Below are 17,797 nucleotides of genomic sequence, written 5' to 3'. Positions count from 1 at the left end.
AAAGGCTGGACCTATGAACGCAGAAGGCCAAAGCAAGCTCATCGCTCAAAAGCAAGCATTTATATTCTGTTCAGGCCAGACTGAGCTCCCTGGCCAGTGGCTGAGTTCAGGTAGCAGCTGATCTCCAGTTGGACCAGCGGTTAGGAAAATAAATGATGGTAGCAGTTGCCATGAAAGAAGACCGCCTGAATGTCTGTGCAGATTCTCAGACATCCAGGTCATAATTGTCTCAAAGGTGCTTTTATTTATTTTTTCCTTCAAAAGGCAACTGGATTATTATCTTTTCCTTGAGGAGGAAGAAGAAAACGTTTCATTTCTCACCCAAGAAGCTTTATCAGTTCTGATGGCAGGGAATGAAGCTTCTTGGGTGAGGAGCAAAAACATTTTATTCTTCTTCCTCAACAACAACAACAACAACAACAACAACAACAACAACAACAAAAGTCCAGTTGCCTTTTGAAGAAAAACAAAACGCCTTTGAGAAGATAGCTTGAATTTGCATTGCAGTCACCCTGTTAGTGAAACCTTTCTTACGTTGTCTCTTTCAGGTACTTGTTAAACAACTGGATAATATCTTGACTGCCATACATGATGTGCTTAATGAAAGGTGAGTTGGAATAGGACAGCTTTGAAAGGATGATCATTTCTGATCAGGTCCATCTGGGAATGGACAGCTCTGGAGATCTCTGCAAGCGTTCTGTTTCCCTTTCAGAGTGTGCCATGTCCAACAGATGGCTTGGCAGCTTCCGGAAAGAAAATCCTCCAAACTGGAAGTCATTCAAGCTATTCTAGGGGTAATCTGGCCCCGAAACAAGCCAATTTAGGGGATCATCTGAAAGCTGCCATGCTGTGCTGTCCCCAAATGACATGATTCACAGGGGGTGGAATGTTCTGGCATTATCCTAAAAAGATCAATGAATTCTGCACCTCCTTTTAGCCAGTGATGAGGAAAGAAGCGACCAGAAAGCATCAAGAAAAGCTCTTTCCTCTTATCAGATTGTTTAGAGTGCTTGATACAAACCATCAGCAGAAAATTGGCTTCTGAAGCCGCCGCTCCTTAGTTTATTTAGTGTCCCCCTGCTTCGAAGGTGTTTGTTGAACTGAGGGGCAAGGATGGGAGTAGAGACGTACAGGTAGTCCTTGACTTATGGCCACAATCGAGCCCAGCATTTCCGTGGCTAAGCAAGGCAGTTAAACGAATCAACACTCCCATTGTACAACCTTTTTTTTTTTTTTTGGCCACTTTAGCCATCAGTGAATCACTGCCATTGTTATGTGTACTCATGCAGTCGTTAAGTGAATCTGCCCCCCCCCCCATTGACTTTGCTTGCCAGAAGTCAGCTGGGAAAGTCACAAATGGTGATCACACGACTCCAACACATGGCAACTGTCATAAGTACATGCCAGTTGCCAAGTGCCCAAATTTTGATCACGCGACCAGGGGGGTTGCTGTAGTGGTAAATGTGAAAACTGGTCGTAAGTCGCTTTTTTAGTGCCGTTGTGGCTTTGGGCAATCACTAAACAAATGATTGTAAGTTGAGGACTACCTTTATGTATAAATGGGAATTTACATCTGTGCGAATGAGATGCTGGCTTGAATGTGTGAATGCATTCCTCTTAGTTTCTGTGTGTACCGTTTTTCACAAACCAACCTTCAGGAGTTGTAACGACCAGTTCACTGCCATTTTAATTCCAGGCTGGTTTGTCGCTGCACGAAATGCTATATTTCATAACCAACTGTCCCTTTTTTTTGCCTTCTTCCCCTTGATAAATGCAGTAGCAAATTGCTTCAAGAATTGAGACAGGAAGGGGCTTGCTGTCTTGGCCTTCTTTGCGCTTCTTTGAGCTACGAAGCTGAGAAGATCTTTAAATGGATTTTTAGCAAATTTAGTTCCTCCACTAAAGATGAAGTTAAACTGCTTTATTTGTGTGCAAGTTACAAGGCGTTGGAGACTGTGGGGGAGAAGAAAGCCTTTTCATCCGTAATGCAAGTAAGAATCAAATCGGAGATGGTTTTGCTTTTCAGATAAAGATCTAAGTCCCAGCTTATGTCTTTCTGTTTGGTTAGTGACATGCAGATGAATGAGAATTTATCAGTCAGTGGGTATCTACCTACCTACCTACCTAGATCTTCTTTTAACGACCCATAATACCTTGCGTGGTGGAGTTTGGGCAACTGAATGGAGCTAACAGAGTGTTTGCTGGCTGAATGCCCTTCCGGTCGCCAATGTGGAGTTTTATTCAGCAGATATATTCTCATTGTACCTGGAGAGAGAAATATTTGCCTTACCTGGGGTTCAACTCACAGCCTCCTGATTGTGAGATGAGAGTTCCACCTCTAGGCCACTGCACCACTCCATCTCTGTCTCTGGCTATCTCTTATCTCTATCTTTAAATCTAAAACATAGAAAAGACGTAGAGGCATGGAATAGAGTGTATCAAAAGTACAGGCTCAGAATGAATAAAGGGCATCTCATTCTAAGCTTGCAGGCAGCTTTTCCGAAATCATTGCTGCTGACAATTTACAGTTTTGTGCTTCTTAATGGATTGAATGACTTTCGTGAATTATACAATAAAAGCCACATTCATCTCTGATTTATTTAATTACTTTTTGGATAGTTGTAGCCATGCTTCTTTTACATGGATTTCCAGAACCGTGTTTTTTTCTTCTCCCTCTCTCAAAGCTTGTCATGACTAGCCTGCAGTCTATCCTAGAGAATGTGGATACCCCCGAATTGCTGTGTAAATGTGTCAAGTGCATCCTTCTTGTGTCTCGTTGTTATCCTCACATTTTCAGCACGAATTTTAGGGTAAGAGCCTTGCCCCCTCTTTTACATCTTATAGGCCCCATTATGTGTTCCAGGTGGATTAACTTTTGTGTATTTTGTTCCAAGGACACAGTTGACATATTAGTTGGGTGGCATATTGATCACACTCAAAAACCTTCTCTGACCCAGCAAGTCTCAGGTAAGCCTGAAAAATAAAATAACTTCATGAGATGCCCTGTAATGTGCTCTGATTTCCTTGTGGGCGATCAAGAGTTATTTCTCATATATGCTTTACATCAGTTAGTGCATGCAAAGGAAATGCTATTTCTTGCAAAGTTTCTGTTACACATTTCAGCTTGTTAAAGAAGGAAATCTGGCTACACTAAATTTCATTTTGATCAGAATCCTACCTGCTTTTCTTCCTTCATCCCACTCATCCACCTTCCTTCCTTCCTTCCTTCCTTCCTTCCTTCCTTCCTTCCTTCCTTCCTTCCTTCCTTCCTTCCTTCCTTCCTTCCTTCCTTCCTTCCTTCCTTCCTTCCTTCCTTCCTTTTTCTCTTTTTCCTTTTTCTGTTTTCCTCCCTCCCTCCCTCCCTCCCTCCCTCCCTCCCTCTTGAATAGCTGTAATAGGTGTAACATTGATTTGATTTGTTTATACCAATATAAACACTCTTAACTAAAATGTAACTAGTATTTATTTTTTCTGCACAGTCACGATGCATGGTTTATTAGCGCTGGTACTTTTGCTTGCTTAATTTTTATGCCACTTTATTTTTTTAGATGAACCAGATGTAGCTTTAACCTTACCATGCTTTTCATTGCTCCGGCCCTTTCTGCAGGATGGTTACAGAGTTTGGAACCATTTTGGGTAGCTGACCTGGCCTTTTCTACCACACTCCTGGGTCAGTTTCTAGAGGATATGGAAGCTTATGCTGAGGTAATGAGGCCATCAGTTTTGAATCGGAATAAATGCTGGGCGGGGGTGGGGGGAAGTGAGATACTTTCTAGCCAGTAACTCAAGTTCTTATTTGTGTCTCTGTCAGAAAATGTTGTGAATATAGTGAACACAGTAGCTAATTCCCTGAAGGATCTTCTTTCACGCTTAAGGAAGGGCTCTCCTCTTCTATACCTCTTTCTGTCATGCCTCAAGGGTGCTTTTCCAAAAGGACTTTCTTGGTGTTTTTTTTTTTCTTGAAAACATTTTGCTTCTCAGCCAAGAAGCTTCTTCTGTTCTGAGATTCTTGGATAAGAAGCAAAACATCTTCAAGGGGAAAAAAAAGAAAGTCCAGTTGCCTTTAGGAGAAGCACTTTTGGCACAAATCATGCCCTGGATGATTTGAAAATCTCCACAGGCTCTTTATGTCATGAATTATATGATGTTACGGTTGGTTTATTCCTTAAATTTATCCACAAGTTTCGTTTAAACAAGTATTTCTCAACCATGGTAACTTGCTGGCTAGGAATTTTGGGAGTTGAAGTCCACCCATCTTAACGATGACAAGATCAAGAAATATTTCCTTAAACACACCCTTGCTAAACTTCTGTAGAACTTAAATGGATCACTAAATTTGTAGGAGTTTTACTGACATGAAAAGAAACGTGTGTAAACTGAGAGATTTGAAGACTAAGGAGGTCACAAGCCGTATCCCTTGTCTGTTAAAATGCACAGCCTGCAATTCTGAGCACAACCTCACTGAGGACCGTCTTGATATATTTCTTCACGTAGGATCTCGGCCACGTCGCTTCCGGAGAATCTGTTGATGAAGATATTCCTCCTCCTTCCGTTTCGCTGCCCAAACTGGCAGCTCTGCTTCGCGTGTTCAGCACAGTGGTGAGGAGTATTGGGGAGCGGTTCAGTCCCATCCGAGGGCCGCCCATTACCGAAGGATACGTAACTGATGTAAGTCTCTTTTGGGTGGTCGAGCGGTTTCATTGGCCAATCACGCCAAGCTAATCTAAATATTTAATAATTGTGATTTTCGTTTTCTGGTGTAAAACTGGAAAAATGTCTTGCTTTCACCTCATTGTGTATATGTAGCCCTCAACATGACCGTACAAAGCTGCAACAGACCTCCCTTGGGGCTACTTCTGACTGGGATTGGAAATTCCAAAGGCCCGCCCCCTCCCAAGTCACATGACTGAGCTTTGGGCCTTGTTTACAACCATTTGTAGCATCCCAAAGTCACGTGACCGCATTTTAAGACACTTTTGAATTATCCCAGCGATTTTGCTGGGATCATCTTACCTTGGGAGATAGAGCTTTAGTTGCTTCTATGATGACTCACACATATGGTGCACATTAACCAAAAATTGAACATGCTCGATCAAAATATCTTCAGACAGGCAGCATGAGTTCAAAGGGATGACAAAATGTACTTTCATTGTAACTGAATTCTCTTTTTTCCTTCTTCAGGTTTTGTACAGAGTAATGAGGTGTGTGACAGCCGCCAACCAGGTCTTTTTTTCTGAGACGGTATTGACTGCTGCCAATGAGTGTGTCGGTGTCCTGCTTGGCAGTCTGGATCCCAGCATGAATATACATTGTGATATGATCATCACTTATGGATTAGATCAACTTGAAAATTGTCAGATTTGTGGTACTGATTATATCATCTCGGTGTTGAACTTATTGATGCTGGTACATACAATCCTCATAATACCTGCATTTAATGATAACAGTTTTGTTCATTTAAAAAAATACTAGACCATGAGTGATAAAAAAGTAGATTGGAAACCTAAAGCTAATTCTTCGGCTTTGTTTGAGTTTTAAGGGATACATGTTATATCCTTAAACAAATTACTGTTTGCTATCTATTAAAAACTGAGGTGGTTCTTGTGAAGATGCTGTACAAATTATGTTTTCTATATAATAAAAAAACAATATATTTTCCTTCTGGATATAATAACGCTATTAAGATGACTAGTTGGGAATATGTATTAAATATGTTTGCTATAGTTTGATGCCAGTGATTGTTGTTGAATTATATTTCACTGCTCCTTCATAACTATTTGTACAGCTTGTCAAATATTATTTTTTAAAAAATTGATAAGCCAAGTAGAAATCTGCTACTAATAAGCAGTAGAAAATAAGGGAGCAAATGAGAGGGATGCCTTGGATTTTCCACCAAGGAAAAGTGGGATTTGATAGATAAAAGCTACTAACTTTCATAGTTTTAATTCCAACTTTTGTGGACCTCATTCCATATTTAAGAGGTTCCTAACGGTGTGTGTGTAAGTGCACTAAAATGCCTACTATCCCTGTCACATTTTAGTTCATTAAAATTTGTAACTTTTGTTTAATGAATAAATACACTGATTTAATAGGAAACATTTTACAGAATTCACAATCCATGTTAATATTAATGCCTCCTTTTTTTGCCTAGATTGTTGAACAAATAAATACAAAACTTCCATCATCATTTATTGAGAAATTGTTTATACCAGAATCTAAGCTTCTCACGCTCCGCTACCATAAGGAAAAAGAGGTAAGCAGCAAATTAAATTTCATGCCACATGAAATGAACCCTTAGAAAATTTTGTTTTAAGAGTAATTTTTAGATTTAAGAGAACACCTATTATTCTTGCATCAGCAAATCAGTCACAGCTGAGATATCACACCTAGCTATAGAGAAGGCAACTTAACTGTGGTTTGAAGTATGTCTTGAATCCGTGTGTGTTATAGGAAACGTTTAATGGGTAGGAACCTTCCTGACATGTGATATTTTTCTGTTTTCAAGGTTGTTGCTGCTGCACACGCTGTATATCAAGCAGTGCTAAGCTTAAAGAACATTCCTGTTTTGGAAACGGCCTACAAGTTGATTCTGGGCGAAATGGCCTGTGCCTTGAACAGTCTCCTTTGCAGCCTGCAGCTTCCCCAAGCTTGTTCGGAAATTCTCCACGATGCTTTCAAGAACCACATGTTTGACGTGGCCAATGCAAAGTTTGTTGTCATATTTGATCTCAGTGCGCTGACTACAATTGGAAATGCCAAAAATTCATTGATCGGGGTGAGTTACCCTTACAGTTGGGGGTGTGAATGATTTTTTGTGTTTCCAAACTGATGTGGCTGTGGAAACGTAAAGCAGCCTTTGCACCCGTCGTGCAAAGTAAATGTACCTTTGTTGGGGAAGGGGCAGGAAGGCAGTTCTCTATAGAAGTTTCAATTCAACCAGAATAGAGCTGGAAAGGACCTTGAAGGTCGTCTAGCCCAACCTCCTGCTCCAGCAGGAGATCCTGTACCATTTCAGACAAGTGACAGTCCAGTCTCCTTAAAAACCCTCAGTGATGAAGCATTCCCTAACTTCTGGAGGCAAGCTGTTCCACTGGTGAATTGTCTTCATGATAGATAGTTTCTCCTTAATTCCAGGTTGCTTCTCTTCTTGATTAGTTTCCATCCATTGTTTCTTGTCCTGCCCTCTGGTGCTTTTGAAAATAAGTTGATCTTCTCTTCCAGCTCCTCTAATACTGGAATACTGCTATCATATCCCCCCAGTCCTTCTTTTCTCTAGACTAGCCAAACCCAAATCTTGCAACTGTTCTTCATATGTTTTAATCACCAGGCCTTTAATTCTAATGTTCTTTAGAAGTACTTCAGAAAGAAGTCCATTTGTTTATCTTAAGCTCTGCAATAGTTAGTAGTGAAATAAAAATACATGGCTCTAAAATTTTATAGGTCTTTATTCACACACAAAAAAGATAAAGTAGCTTTATTTATTTTTAGAATCCCTTCAGTGAATAGGTCTTGTATTCTCCATGTACGTCTCTGCAATGGTGTGTTTCCCTTTGAATTGGAAATACAGAAAAAAAAATTTGTTCCTGCTACACAGAAGTTCTCAGTGTACATGCAAAGAAACAGAACAAGGATAATCATAATAATAATAATACCAGCAATAAGGGGGGGGGGAGGTAAAGAAGACGGTAAAAAGGATAAATAAGCCACACTACACGGGTAAATACACATAGACATAGGCAGTGCTGGTGTTCAGCAGAGTGATGGTCGGAGGGAATAAACTTTGTGTCTAATTGTTTTGGCTTTTTTCAAAAAATTGTGTAAAGTATCCAGGTTCGTCTCTGCCCTGTCTGTTTTATCACAGTTTGTAAGCTAGTTTTCACAACTGTTCTAGCCTTTGTCTGTATTATTGGAGAGGGTTCTAGAAATCGTTAAACTATTTCTTGTATTTTTTAAAGTCCAATTCTGGTAGTATAATTGTAATACATGCTTTGTTCTCTACTGTGGCTTGCTTTGCCAGATGTGGGCTCTGTCCCCGACGGTCTTCGCTTTGCTGAGCAAGAATCTGATGGTTGCCCATGGTGACATAGCCGTTCACTTTCCCGCTGTCCAGTATGCAGTGCTGTACACCCTGTATTCGCACTGCACCAGGTACGAAGCAGTTCGTTCTTTAAATGGGAAACTGTGGTACTTACATCAGTTTACAAATGATTTCAATTTTGTTCTCTTAGCGGGAGATCCTGCTGGACTCTTACAGTCCTTGCTGTAAGGGCTACTGTGTGTTCTCCAAGATCTCCCTTATTTGAAAAGAGAGGCTGCACTGTAAGATCCCTGTCGCAAAATATAAGGATTATTTGATAAAAGGATAACCAAGGCTTTGTGCATGCTGGATGGGAGAACTCGTGCGTTTTCTAAGAATTAAAACAGGAAGCTTAGAATCTGCACAGGTTGTTTTTTTTTCTTTGTGAAGGAAATGAGATGCTTGGTTGTCAAGAATTGGCCTTTCAAGAGAGAAGAAGCACTACTGATAAGAATGAAGGATTGATAAAGAAAGTAGGGAAGAAATAGACTCATCGCCAAAGTTGTAAGAGGAAAACAAGGCTTAAATCAAAAAGAAGGATTTGCGCAAATGACTCAAGCAAACTCCTCCCCCCCCCAATTTAAATGAGGATAAGAGAAGCTGAGGGGAGGGGAAAGTAAAGCGAAATCAAATGGACAAGATCCTTTTTATACAGACTTTTGGGGGAATTGATTTCTTGGTCAATTTTAACAGTTCTGAACACTGTCAGGCTATACCGCAGCACCTATTGCCTCCCCAAATATACAGTATTTAGCCTGGTTGTATGACTAAAATCTAATTCTCTCTCCCTTTTCCAGACATGACCACTTCATATCTAGCAGTCTCAGCTCCTCATCTCCTTCTTTGTTTGATGGGGCTGTCATAAGCACTGTGACCACAGCTACAAAGAAACATTTTTCTATCATTGTAAACCTCTTGGGACTTTTACTTAAAAAGGATAATGTGACCCATGACACCAGGTAAGTAGTGGTCAAAATATTGTTTTCTCTAATAAAATGATCAATAATAATTAATGTTCAGTGCATGTGAAAAGAGGGCAGGGAAGAAACTTGATATATTTAAGAGTTTTTTTCCTTATTCTCAGAAAGTGGAATTAGATTCCTGGATATTTGTAATAATTGCCTGTTCTTCATTTAAATCTTGGCTATCAAATTTAACTCCAGAGCAACATTTTTCAAGGTTGGCAACTTTATAGTTGTGTGGACTTCAACCCCCAGAATTCCACAGCTAACATGCTTAATAATGTTGTCGTTTGAAACTGCCATCTTTGAAAAGCATGGCTAGTCTGGAGAAAGGCATAGATACATAATATAAAAATTGAAGAGAATGCTTTTGTTTTTAGGAAATTGCTCATGACTTGGGCTTTGGAAGTAGCTGTTCTGATGAAGAAATCAGAGACCTACGCACCCTTGTTCTCTCTCCCCTCCTTCCATAAGTTTTGTAAAGGACTTCTGGCAAACAGTAAGAGTTTGATTTTTCTAATTTAAAAAGGGGTAAGCAAAATGCGTACCAATTTTCTTGTGAATCTGTTCTTAGAAAACTAGCAAAGGTCTTGCATTTTATATTTCTTTAATTGAGAACATTTTAAAGCCAACAACATAGCATAAATCACAATTCATTCATTATTTCCATTAGTTAAAGTCTTCCCAAAATATAAATTATATTCTTAATAACATAATGCATTTTTTTCTAATTTCAAATTTTTCTAATCTGGTAAAAATACGTTTTACCCCTCTGCAAACTTAATACTTTAGTTTTCCCTAGATTGGTTACAGTAAGTAACTTAAACTGAAGATACCTAGGAATTAAGATGTGTAAAAATTGAGGAAATTAAGTTCAACTTCTGCCATTCATTGCTCTTAAATGCCCTTTTAATATTAACAGTCATTGCTAAAAGATAAACGGATAATATTCTGATGGGTAATAAAACTGCCTTAATTCCAAAACGCAGCTCTCTTGGAAGATGTTAACATATGTCTCCAAGCATGCAACAGCCTTCATGCTTTGTCATCCTCTCTCCCAGAAGACTTACTCCAAAGGTATTTAGTCCATTAACTTTTTGCAAATTCATTGTTCCGTTCAGTTATTGTGTGAGAGCCTGCATTACTGTGTTGTTTTCACTGTTTTATGGCACAGGTGTGTTGATGTATGCCGCGTTCAGCTGGTGCACAGTGTTGCTCGGATAAGGCAAGCATTTGGAAAGCTCTTAAAGTCTATTCCTTTGGATATCATACTAAGGTGAGTAATTGCCCTGGGTGTAAATTCTTACAATCGGTGTGTGGAAAAACAAGATCGAGTGACATATTGTAGTCAGATACTTCCAGTTCTAACCTTAAGATCAGTTGCACGCTGGATAAGGAATTCTGGGAATTGAAATTCACCCATCTTAAAGTTGCCATGGTTGAAAAACTCTGCCCTAGATCCTTTCCCAATCCATGGTGAGAATTTGATGGTTTGGGAGTTAGATTCTTCAGGATGTGAGGGGTTTAATGGACTGCGCGCTGTGTCACAGGTCTTTTTCTACTTTTTCTGCATACCAAGTAGTAGGTCATACTACACATGTATAATATGAGGCCCATGTAAAAGCCCCTGTGGAGGAGGGGTTGGCATTTACAGGTGACAGCCGGGAGGAAGCGTTGGTCTGTATATTTGCCTTCCAAGTTCTCACTAAACAATTTGTGTTTTTGTCCGTGTAATTTTTGATAGCAATCACCACCACACAGAAATCCAAGAAATCTCCTTAGCCATTCGAGGACACATGAGCAAAGCTCCAAGCAACACATTTCACCCACAAGACTTTTCTGATATCATCAGTTTCATTCTGTATGGAAGTTCTCACCGAACAGGGTAAGAAGCCCCTGCAAACTTCAAAGCTACAAAAAAAGGAACATTATTTGGTGGGGTGGAGGAACAAGGAAATTTGGGTGTATTGGCAAGAGGTAGTCAGTTATTGAGAAATTATACATAATATGCTGTATATTAAATAACTCAGCCTCTACAAGAAGTTTTGCTTGTGGCTGCGGATGGAAGAGAGGAAGTGACAACCCGAGACATATAGATAGAATGAAGAACTTAATTTTATTTGATGTTAAATCTGAGTACAGCTACTGTTATCTGAATACAGCCACTGCTACTGTAGATAACATTCCTCTCTTCATCCAAATGAAATATAATTCAGTTATATTGTGTTAACTTTTGCTCACCTTCCTTAACAACCAACTTTGTTTCAGGAAAGAGAGCTGGCTAGAAAGGTTATTTTATAGTTGCCAAAGATTGGACAAACATGATCCATCCAGTATTCCACGCAATTTATTGAAAACAGAGGCTGTACTTTGGCAGTGGGCTATTTGGGAAGCAGCCCAATTTACTGTCCTATCAAAATTAAGAACACCCCTCGGTAGAGCTCAGGACACATTCCAGACTATTGAAGGTAACCTGAAAAAATTTATAGTATATTTTAATACTTTTTACCGTGGATGACTAGACATTTTTAAAACATGTTCATAAGCACCATGCATGTGTGCTTCCCAAAAATTGAGGGGCATTTTTGAAATAATATGTTTACATTTTTAAATAGGAACCTGTCTTAACTTAAAATGCATAATATGTAATAGCATTTTTTAAAAAAGCATTCTAGTTCACGTGTTGTTGAAATTGACAAAAACATTTCGTTGATTTTTTTCCCCCTAGACTTCCAAGGCATAGCATACATAAAATTCCTATGTATTCTAATCTGGTTATAAAAAATTTAAAAAATCCCTTTCTAGTGGGATGGCAAATCAGACATAAGATTGTAGCCTTGGTTTTGTACAAACAAATTAGTGAATATTCTCCTCAGAGCTTTGTGAGGGATCCTCTTTTCTGATATTTTCCTAGCTAGTTACACACTTACCCCTATTGTTTCCTATGTGAGATAAACTCCGGTTTAAATAGTCATTATAATCATGAATCTATAGACAACTATTGTATATACAGTTAAGATTCAACATAAGGATGTCTGGGCATTCAGTATGATTCAGTTCAAAATGCTCAGTGGTAATGTGAGCTTTCTGCAATAAAGGGATTGCCTTTTTAAAGTTTGGGTAGAAAGGGTTAGTCTGAAATATTGTACCCTGATCTATTCTGAATGGGTGTTGCTTCCAGGTATCATTAGAAGCCTTGCGGCTCACACCTTAAATCCGGATCAAGACGTCAGCCAGTGGACTACAGCTGACAATGACGAAGGTCACAGCAGCAACCAATTGCGGCTAGTTCTGCTCCTTCAGTACTTGGAGAACTTGGAGAAACTGATGTATAATGCTTATGAAGGGTGCGCCAATGCTCTTACGTCCCCACCAAAGGTAACACCAGTCCCTGCCCCCTCCTTCTTATGTAGTAGCCTTAAAGCATCCTGTTGCTGATCAATAGACCAGCTGTTGATTGGGGTTATCTTCACAAAGCTCCTTCTGAAGATAGTTATGCTCCATGGTGCAAAGTGAACTTGCTTTCCATCCAGTTGTTTTGTTTGTTTGACTGTTTTTATGGTGTATAGAAGGGGTCCCCAAACGTGGCAACTTTAAGACTTGTGGACTTCAACTCCCAGACTTCCTCCTCTAGTCCTATTAGCTCAGGAATTCTGGGAGTTGAAGTCCACAAGTCTTAAAGTTTGCCAAGTTTGGGGACCTCTGATGTATAGGCAGATATTTCTGTTTGTACATCTGTGAGTACGCAAGCAGTAAGTGAGATTTCTGCCTCTCCATTTACAAAGGTAATCAGGACCTTCTTCTATACAAACCGTCAGACCTGCCAAGATTGGTTAACTCGTATTCGTCTTTCCATCATGCGCGTTGGGTTATTGGCTGGACAGCCTGCTGTCACTGTTCGTCATGGCTTTGATTTGCTGACAGAAATGAAGACTAATAATATATCTCAGGTAATGACACTTCTGAGCATAATATTTTCATAGTCCTCTGAATAAATCACTGGGTGAACCCAAAGGTTGCTGGCTTACTTGTGCCCTATTTTCCCACCCAGTGCAGAGTAATTATATGAGTTATCACTCAAGATGGATTTGTTATCAGAATCACAAGGACTGAAATTTGTTGCTCAGTTGCTAAGTTGTGTCCAATTCTTGGTGAGCCTATGGACCATAGGACGTCAGGAGCCCCTCTCCTCCATGGTTTCCCACAGTTGCCCCCAAATTCCTGTTCATGGCGTCGATGACCCTAACTAACCATCTGATCCTCTATCATTCCCGCTTCTCCCTTTGCCTCCAAACATCTTTCCCAACATCAGAGTGTTTTTCAGTGACTATGGAAATATCTGCAGACAATGTTGGGGCTCCCTCAGCTAAGAAACAGAGATGTGCACTGACCTTCTAGAGTCAGACATGATGGGATTCAACCAATAAATAAAACTAACCATTTTTTTGATCTCTCTGCTCCTAGGGAAATGAATTGGAAGTAACTATCATGATGGTCGTTGAAGCCCTGTGTGAACTTCATTGCCCTGAAGCCATTCAAGGTATAGCTGTCTGGTCTTCGGCTACAGTTGGCAAAAACCTCACCTGGATTAATTCTGTAGCTCAGCAGGCCGAAGGACGGTGAGTAGTCTATACAACAGTGCTGAACGAATATAACACTTCCCCCTCTTTTCACGTTTAGACTTTTCCACGAGGGGAAGGGAAACCAAGTGGCATCGTGTGGATTATGTTATCTTTATGGATGTGATGTCACAGTAGCTTGTCGGCATCCATTTATCAGGGTGCATATTTTTTCAGAGCATCCGTATAATCTAGTAGAACTGAGACTGGTACTCAGTATCTTTTGAAGATCTGTTTTAAATGTGGTTTTGTTTGATGGAGGTCATTTATTCTCACCGTAGGCTATTGTGGTTATGTGGCACAGTATCCTAAGTACCAACTGGGAGTAGATTTAGAACACCAGTCTCCAGATTTGCTAAGTTTAAAACTTCTGGACTTCAACTCCCAGAATTCCTCAGCCGGAGTTGAAGTCACAAATGCTAAAGTTACCAGGTTTGGAGACCCCCGATTTAGAAGGTGAGGGGTGGTGGGAAAACGGAGGTTTATAGCCTTTTTCTGAGTAGGAGAACAGCGATGAACAGGATGATGGGTTCATGTACCGCTCGCTCTCTCTCTCTCTCCCTTTAATGGGAAGAGCAGCTGGAAAAGGCGAATTTGCAGGCTAAATCTGCGCTTCTGGTCTGCTCCTTGCCAAGCTATAGGAGGGTCATTTCTGCCCAGCGAGGAACGTTCTATTACGGGATGGATTAAAGCAGGATAAGTAGCCATGGGAAGTTTTGCTAATTCCTGCAACTGACATTCTTGAAGGTTTGAAAAGGCAGCCGTTGAATACCAGGAGCATCTCTCTGCCATGACAGGAGTCGATTGCTGTGTCTCCGGTTTTGACAAAACCGTCCTCAAGCTGGCTAATTTGAACAGTGGCAATAATGCCAGCCCGAAACACTCCTTAAATGGTGGGTATTAATTTTTTTCTTTTGAGGGACTTGTGTTTGTTTAGTCAGTTACTTAAAGTCTGGGACAGTCATGGATTAGCAGCGTAGAAGGAAGGGTGGCTTGTCTCTCTGTGTGTAGGTGATAATACTTAGAATAAGTCTAAAAAGAGTAAACTTCATGCTCCTTAAATGGAACAAGCAAGAATATACAGTTGGCACCTTTGACTTGGTAGGGCCCTATTGGGGGATAGTTCGTGTGTAATCGTTCTCCATAGGAAGCAATAATACAACCTCTTTTGGGCAAGGAGGAGAAAAAGATTGGCAATGTCATTTTCTGTACCTTTGCCCAAGAGACAAATATTGCATTGACCAAAAATAGCGTGGGTGAGAATCTTGCAGGCAGGGAAGTAAAACTCTTTCCAAAGAACACAATAGATGGGCATCTCCAGTCGAGCTTTCATCCCAAGAAATGAGTTCCAAGGTGTGTGTTGAGTAATAAAATATTGAACTAAATAAATACATAAAATAAAACATTTGAAAATATTGTGTCTGTAAGTTTGTGGAGGGCGCTAATAATAGACTTTGGCTTATGCAGGAGATTCGCGGAAGATGGTGCTGACTAAGTCCGGGGATTCTTCCCCTGAAGTCATCAATTACCTGGGGAACAAAGCTTGTGAGTGTTACATCTCCATCTCTGACTGGTCTGCGGTGCAGGAATGGCAGAACGCGGTGCATGACTTGAAAAAAAACAGCAGCAGTGGCTCAGTAAATTTAAAAGCGGACTTCAACTACATCAAGTAAGTTCCTCCGGGTTGTCAGCTGTGCCGTGCCGCAGGGAAGCCTTTCAGGCAACGGGCGTGGTTAGGACAGCTCCCCTGTGTGACAGGCAAAAGGAAACCGAGAGGAGATGACAGTTGAGGTTTTCCTGGCAAGGGTAGCCTTCTGATTTTGAGTGTGCTGGTTCTGCGCCCTGCAGTTATATTTGGTTCTGCCTCCTGCTTCTCCATTACCAACAAATTAATAATAATAATAGCAACAGCAACAACAACAAAAACAACAACAACAATAATAATAGCAGCCAGCCTCCCATACAGGTTTGAGGAGATAAGCAGCATACTGCTAAGTCACGCCTTTGACCCATCTGGTCTAGCAGGCTGTTCTCACAGTGGTCCACCAACTGCACAAGGAAGCCTATTGGGAGATAGCCTTCCGAGGCAGCCGCCCTACCTCTCAGGAGCTATGGTCTCTGATCTCCAGGCATTCATCCAATATAGTGTCTCCTTTTTTTGCCCATTCCAAACTGCTTTTCTTGAAATGTGTGTCAAAATTGAAATAGTAATGTAATAACAGACCTCTTGCAAAGATTTTGCGCCTTACTAATTCTGTACGGCATATCTGTACAGTGACCTTGCCAAAACAGGCTCAACTGTTTATATTTTAGGATAGTCATTCCGAAAAGCAATGCCCTCTGGTGTAAACTTCTGAAGGGCAAAATAGTGGGTTGGATGAAGTAACAGATGAGACCAAAGAGAAAAGTACCGAGTTACACATTAAGAGAGTTGGAAGGGACCTTGTAAGTCATCTGGTCCAAACCTAGTCCATTATTTTCCTCTCTTATCTTTTTCTAGCATGTAGAAATTTTATTAACCAATTAATATCTCCCCTCTCCCAAATAGCAGCCTATCAGAAAGAGACCAGTTTTTGTAGATGTTGGAAGGGACTATTGCAGAAATAAAGCAGAATGCTGCTTGTTGCTGAGCTAAATTAAGAAGCAGGTTTCCTTTTATCGCAGGTCCCTGAGCAGCTTCGGAGCTGGAGAACTTGCCGAATGTACAGAACAACTAGAGCTGCTTCCTGGGGAGGACATCAACCTGCTTATTGGAGGGGCCAAAGAAAAAATAGGTACCCCAAGTTAAAGCTTAGATTGACTCAACGGGGGGTTCAGCTCAATTTCCACGCCCATCCATTGGTGGTGGTGGTGGTGACGACTTTATTGTGGGATTAAAAAAGCCGGCCTGAAATCGATGGATATTAGCAACTCTATATCTGCTGACGCTCGTTGTAGATATGAAGAAGCTCCTTCCAAACGTGTTGTCTCCCGATCCCAGAGAACTTCAGAAAGCCATCGAGGTTCAGCTGTTGAGGAGCTCCGTCTGTTTGGCCACAGCCGTAGGCTACCTCGACCAGGACCAGAAATGGCAGCCCATGACCGAGTGAGCATGGCGTGGTGGTCGGGTGGTCGGGATAGGTTTTATGGAAGGCTAAGCAGCTCGAATAACTCTTGGATGTGCCGCTTGGTTTTCCAGGAACTTGACCAAGTATTTGAAGCAGACGTCCCGCATTGCTCTTGGGCCTTTACGCCTGTCCACCTTGACCATTTCTCAGTCTTTGCCCGTCCTCAGCACTCTGCAGCTGTACTGTTCGTCCGCGTTGGAAAACACAGTCTCGAGCCGGCTGCCCTCCGAGGTAAATGCCTTTGCCTCCTGAACAGGAAAGACAGGACAGGACCAGGACATCTGATATGGATGGGTGCTCTTGCTTGTGGTCCACCCTGGCCAAGTGTGTGAATTCAGAAACCCCCGACCTTAAAAGATTTCCTTATGCCATGGAGAACAAAGTCCAGACCAGGCAAAATACTTTGAGAATAACCACCCTAGGCTTCAGATATTAGCATTATGGGGGTTAAGATCAAGTTCTATTCTGTAGTTATCTTAACTGCTTTTTTGGGGGGTGGGCGGGAGTGGATTTTATTGTCTGAGGGTATTTCATAATCAGTCTTGCTTTGTTTCATTAAAAATATTTAAAGATCTGTATGGTTGACCGTCACAATAGTAGTAAAACCCTACCTGTAATTCTATCTCTAAAATATAATCATAAAGCAATAAAAACGTAACTACTGTAATACTAGAAGTCATCAACACTGACTTTTCATTACCGTATTGTCAAACACCTATGATTAATGAAGAAGCGTGTAGACAGGTATACAGCACATACTTTAAGAATGTGTCAGGTTCTGTGTAGGACTCTTTTCTATTAGAAGCTGGAGGAAAAAATGTCTTCCAGCCCACCCACTACTCATATCCTTTGCTTTTTTTTACAGGATTGCCTCATTCCCTTGTTCAGCGAAGCCTTGCGTTCATGTAAGCAACATGATGTAAGGCCGTGGATGCATGCTTTGAGATACACCATGTTCCAAAATCAGTTGCTGGAGAAACTGAAAGGTATAGATGCTAAACACACGTGCATTTTGATAAGGAGGTTCTAGAA

At 40.8% G+C, this 17,797-nt stretch overlaps 1 protein-coding gene across 1 annotated transcript in view; it reads left to right on the top strand.

Moving 5' to 3' along the window:
- SMG1 (SMG1 nonsense mediated mRNA decay associated PI3K related kinase) overlaps positions 1-17,797 on the top strand; it is a 57,349-nt gene that overhangs the window by 10,192 nt on the left and 29,360 nt on the right. Inside the window, exons 5-29 of the mRNA XM_026704249.2 lie at positions 549-607; positions 1,778-1,991; positions 2,685-2,810; positions 2,895-2,967; positions 3,608-3,705; positions 4,495-4,668; positions 5,182-5,406; positions 6,152-6,253; positions 6,506-6,775; positions 8,018-8,148; positions 8,875-9,036; positions 9,420-9,538; positions 10,029-10,116; positions 10,214-10,315; positions 10,784-10,924; positions 11,308-11,507; positions 12,221-12,417; positions 12,825-12,989; positions 13,504-13,658; positions 14,406-14,551; positions 15,126-15,327; positions 16,323-16,432; positions 16,596-16,743; positions 16,837-16,996; positions 17,631-17,751. Of these exons, the coding sequence (XP_026560034.1) occupies positions 549-607; positions 1,778-1,991; positions 2,685-2,810; positions 2,895-2,967; positions 3,608-3,705; positions 4,495-4,668; positions 5,182-5,406; positions 6,152-6,253; positions 6,506-6,775; positions 8,018-8,148; positions 8,875-9,036; positions 9,420-9,538; positions 10,029-10,116; positions 10,214-10,315; positions 10,784-10,924; positions 11,308-11,507; positions 12,221-12,417; positions 12,825-12,989; positions 13,504-13,658; positions 14,406-14,551; positions 15,126-15,327; positions 16,323-16,432; positions 16,596-16,743; positions 16,837-16,996; positions 17,631-17,751 (3,688 nt within the window). The remainder of the gene's footprint in view (positions 1-548; positions 608-1,777; positions 1,992-2,684; positions 2,811-2,894; positions 2,968-3,607; positions 3,706-4,494; positions 4,669-5,181; positions 5,407-6,151; positions 6,254-6,505; positions 6,776-8,017; positions 8,149-8,874; positions 9,037-9,419; positions 9,539-10,028; positions 10,117-10,213; positions 10,316-10,783; positions 10,925-11,307; positions 11,508-12,220; positions 12,418-12,824; positions 12,990-13,503; positions 13,659-14,405; positions 14,552-15,125; positions 15,328-16,322; positions 16,433-16,595; positions 16,744-16,836; positions 16,997-17,630; positions 17,752-17,797) is intronic.

This window comes from Pseudonaja textilis, chromosome 14 (genome assembly GCF_049901715.1).
Source record: "Pseudonaja textilis isolate UNSWEBS1 chromosome 14, rPseTex1.2, whole genome shotgun sequence".
Taxonomy (NCBI): Eukaryota; Metazoa; Chordata; class Lepidosauria; order Squamata; family Elapidae; genus Pseudonaja; species Pseudonaja textilis.
Note: the sequence above shows the minus strand (reverse complement) of the source record. Positions and strands in the feature narration are given on the sequence as shown.